This window comes from Canis lupus, chromosome 21, assembly GCF_011100685.1.
Source record: "Canis lupus familiaris isolate Mischka breed German Shepherd chromosome 21, alternate assembly UU_Cfam_GSD_1.0, whole genome shotgun sequence".
Taxonomy (NCBI): Eukaryota; Metazoa; Chordata; class Mammalia; order Carnivora; family Canidae; genus Canis; species Canis lupus.
Window position 1 is genome coordinate 29,870,318 of NC_049242.1, and position 4,864 is coordinate 29,875,181.

General features: G+C 39.7%; 1 protein-coding gene across 1 annotated transcript; it reads right to left on the reverse strand.

Annotated features, from left to right (window-relative positions):
- Positions 1 to 3,514: 3,514 nt before the first annotated feature.
- On the reverse strand, positions 3,515 to 4,468 carry OR52L2 (olfactory receptor family 52 subfamily L member 2). Its single transcript, NM_001388908.1, has one exon. The coding sequence runs from the start codon at positions 4,466 to 4,468 to the stop codon at positions 3,515 to 3,517; it is 954 nt and encodes a 317-aa protein (NP_001375837.1).
- Between the last annotated feature and the right edge of the window lie 396 nt (positions 4,469 to 4,864).

Genomic DNA, 4,864 nt, shown 5'->3' on the forward strand with positions numbered 1-4,864 from the left:
TATCTTAATTAATTCCTTACTCTTGTTTACCTTAGGTTTAATTTTTTTCTTTTTCTAAATTCTTGTCAACTTAGATAATTGATAATAAATACTTATTTTCCAATATAAGCATTTAAAAGTATAAATTTCTTCTAATTTCTCTTTACCTATATTCCACAACTCTTACGATTCATTATTAATTAGTTTGAAATATTTTCTAACATTCTCCATAATTTCTTATTTGAACCACAAATTATTTAGATGTATGTTACTTAATTTCCAAGTATTTGGAGCTTTTCATGAAATTTTATTGTTATTGGTTCCCAATATAATTATTTGTTGGTTAGAGAATATACTCTGTAAGTTTTTATTCTTTCAAAATTTGAGACATATTTTGTGACCCAACACAAAACAGTGTCCTCCACCTCCCCACATTTTTTTCTTTTTTTTTTAAGATTTTATTTATTTATTCATGAGAGAGAGAGAGAGGGAGAGAGAGAGAGAGGCAGAGACACAGGCAGAGGGAGAAGCAGGCTCCATGCAGGGAGCCCAATGCAGGATTCTATCCCAGGTCTCCAGGATCACGCCCTGGGCTGAAGGCGGTGCTAAACCGCTGAGCCACTGGGCTGCCCCTTCCCACATTTTTCAACCCCCACGCAACATTATTAATCACACCCAAAGAATGGGAAAGGAGCCATCTGCAGTCTATTAGGGAAGAATTTTATTTCTTCCACTCCACTTCCATAGAGGAAGGCTTTTCTTCCTCTCACCACAGGGGGGAATAATAGGAGTGAAACTTCTGCTCTATGTTTCCCCCTCTCCTCTCTCTTGTATGCTTTTCCATACAGGAAGAAGGATCACTAATACAATTGGGCAGAGATGGTTGGAAGCACTGGGTGGCGTTAACGCATCTCAAACATAGGAAGTATGTTCTATTTGTTTCACTGCCTGTCTGGAGGATCTGTAAATATTGTAGTGAACTGTATTTTGCTTTGTATCGAAGTATCATAAACTCTACCTGGATAAGAGCCTATGATCTTTTTCATAGAAAGAAAACTGAAACCCAAACATTCTTTTTGCATTTTTTTCAAAATTCTATTTAAATTCTAATTAGTTAACATATCGTGTAATATTGGTTTCAGGAGTAGAATTTAGTGATGCATCACTTATATATAACACCCAGGGCTCAATACAACAAACGCCCTCTTTAATACCCAACACCCATCTAGCCCATCTCTCACTTACCTCCATCTATCAGCCCTCAGTTTGTTCCCTATCATTGAATCTCTTATGGTTTGCCTTACCCTCTTTCCCCTCCTCCCCCTATATTCATCTGTTTTATTACTCAGATTCTACATATGAGTGAAATCATATGTATTTGTCTTTCTCTGACTGACATATTTCACTTAGCATATTACACTCTAGCTCCATCCATATCATTGCAAATGCCAAGACTTCATTCTTTTTTATGGCTGAGTAATAATAATAATTATATATACATATATATATATTCCATTATACTATATATATATCACAGTTTATAATATAATGGAACACTTAGGCTATTTCCATATATTGATATTGTAAATTAAATTAGCTGCAATGAACCTAGGGATGCAGATATCTCTCTGAGATACTGATTTCATTTCCTTTAGACAGATACCTAGAAGTGGGATTGCTTAATCATATGGTAATCCTACTTTTACTGCTTTGAGGAACCTCTTTGGTGCTTTCAATAGTAGCTACACCAATTTACATTCCCACTAACAATCCACAAGACTTTGTTTTTCTCAACATCCTCACCAACACTTTTTATCTCTTGGTGGGATCTGAAGAGCTTCCTTGGATCACAAGATGGAAACGTGCTGAAGCTGGCAAAGCAACACTGTAGAAAAGGCTGTGTCCCTGATGCCATCTGGGCCACCAACCCTGACTTAAGCCTGAGACAAAAGCTAGTGTCTGGGTTAAGCCACTATATTTGGGGGCATCTTTTTGCAGCTGCCTAACATATAGCCTAAGGAGTAGATGCTTTTCAGATCCCACCAACATACCCACATCCCAAGAGTCAGCAAGTGATATAAATGGGAGGAGAGAACAAACTACTACTTCGAATAATCTACCTAAACTAAGTAGCTGTAGGGCCAAGACAGCTGTTTTCCCATGGATGTGATACAACATACACCACAGCCTGAGCTTCCCCAGGACAACCCACCAGAGTTCAAGTTCTAGGCCTACAACCCAGGTGATGAGAACATGTAATTACTCCTGCAATAAGAACTCATATGACTCCTCCCTAACTCACCCATATATGCCAACCAAACTGAAGACTTCATACTTAATCTCTGTACCTTAAAACTATTAGGAGTAAAATTTACACAAGAAAGGAGAAACTAGAACACTAACCCATGCACTCCCCCCTTTTAGCCACTATGGAATCCCAGGATAGGACCCTTTCAAAACCAGAGTCACTTACCTCAATGCAGGAGACTTGTGTCTTCCAGGACTGAACAAAATGTGTTACCACTTAGGAACACAAAATAGTTAAGCCAGACTTTAGGGTAACATCCAACAAACAGGATGAAATATACTAATTATGACAATCCTTTTGTAAGCTTTACCTATTTCCTATTACTAGAAAGGAGGGTGGGGAATGTCTAACCAACATCATTTCATATCCACATTTCAAAAAGAGAAATTCTTCTTTTAAGTGCCAAAACTACTTCTACATGAATTGATAAAGCTGTGTTAACCAACATCAGACTCTAGTACATTTTATAGTTATTAGATAATAATAATTACTTGGGTATTTTTCTTGGTTAAATTAAGATTTATGAAACATACATATATTCAATACTGGTCTTATTTATTCTTTATCCTAATCAAAAATATAAATAAATTAATAATTCAAACTGACCTTTTAAAAAAGAAATCTACTCTACAATATACATTTCTCCTTTAAAAATATCATTCATATTTTATTTTTCTAACAACCTACTACAGTATCTCCCCCACTTAAGTTAATTTAAATACATGACTAACAAGCATATTGTAGCAAAAGGTATTTTCTGACATATTGGAAGTATCAAATGCTTTGAGAGGCTCTGTTGCTACACAGAAGCCAAGGGACCTAGAGCTCATAGCACTAACTTCAAGCATGTGAAGACACTCTAAAACTAAAACCAAGCAAAGATTGGGACATCTCATTCCATTACCAGATGATATTATACATTCATTAGGTGAAGCCAGAAAAAAATGGCATATCAAAAGCTTTATCTTGTCTCTAGTCCTCAAGTGCCCTCAACAATGTTGGAAACAAAGTCAAAAGAAAGGATAGGAAAATAATCACTACTCCATCTATCCATATAATCAAATAAGTGATGGAACCAAGTACCTAAGGATATTCTCTGCCATAAGACTAGCAGGACTTGAAGGACTCTTCACTCTGGAATAGTCCCTATCCACATAGCCTAGACCAGCCAGGGGCTTCTGGCATTAACTTTGGCAGGAGCCTCAGAAGAAAATGACTGTGAACTGTTCAGATCAATCCTTTTAGGGAGAAAACTCTAAGTACTCGCTGGCGGATCTGTCGAGTCTTCACCCCATAGACAAGAGGATTGAGTGCAGGTGGCACAAGGAGGTAGAGTGTGGCCAGAAGAACATGGACGTGGTGGGGTACATGGTGGCCAAAGCGATGTGTGAGGAAGGAAAACATTCCAGGAACATAGAAGATCAGGATAACACAAATATGAGACCCACATGTGCTAAAGGCCTTAAGTCGGGCCTCACCCCCTGGTACCTTCAGCACTGTCTGCAGGATGAGGGCATAGGAAATACCAATGGCCACGACATCTAGCCCAACCACAAGCAGGGCCACTGCCAACCCATAAGCTCGGTTCACTGTGGTTTCTGAGCAGGCAAGTTTTACAACAGCCATATGTTCACAATAGGCATGGCCTATGATGGTGGCCCGGCAGAAGAGGAGTCTCTGCAACAGGATAGGGAAGGGGAGGAGGAGGACTAACCCCCGCACCAGCACTGCCATCCCAATGCGCCCGATGATCCCCGGACGCAAGATGGTGGAATGATGCAGAGGGTGACAAATGGCTACATAGCGATCCAGAGCCATAGCCACAAGTACCCCTGACTCCATGGAAGAGAACGCATGGATGAAGAACATCTGGATCAGGCAGAAAGTGTACCCAATCTCATGGGCATGAGCCAGGAGCACCGCAAGGGCTTTGGGTGCAGTGGAGGAGGCCAGCACCAGGTCAATGCCAGATAGCATGGCCAGAAAGAGGTACATCGGCTGGTGCAAGGATGAGTCAGTCCAGATGATGAAGATGACGGTGACATTGCCCATTACAGCAAGGACATAAAGGACACACAGTGGCAATGCTATCCAGTGCTGGCTTTCCTCTAAACCGGGGATGCCCATCAGAAAAAAAGAAGGCTGGAGTAGCCTCCAGCTAGAATTACTAAAGGTCATCATCAATGGCTTGGAAGACAGAAAAGAAAAAAGAAACCAGAATCATGATTGCCGCATTCCTGGTGGGTCATCCAGTGTCTAGATCTGGCTACCATCTTCATGAGAAGAAACAAGCTGAAACTGAAACACAAGAAAATTAAGTGAGATACAAAGAAGAGAATCCCCTTTTCTTGAGACAAGGTCTTTAAGGTGAGACATCCATGTCTTAACTATGATAGGTCTAGTTTCATTTACAGATAAGAGTAAACATGCTGCTTCTAGAGAGATGCTTAGACTCTACCATTCAATTACTCCTCATTTGGAATGTCCACTTGAAAGGATCTTCTGTATCCCCTGTTGCCATTACTAAACACTGCATATCAATTTGTTATCTTTTAAAGTATTCTCCCTCAGTTTCCA

Excerpts from the sequence above, each read along its gene's own strand:
- OR52L2 (NM_001388908.1), bottom strand. The coding sequence starts at position 4,468 with ATGATGACCTTTAGTAATTCTAGCTGGAGGCTACTCCAGCCTTCTTTT.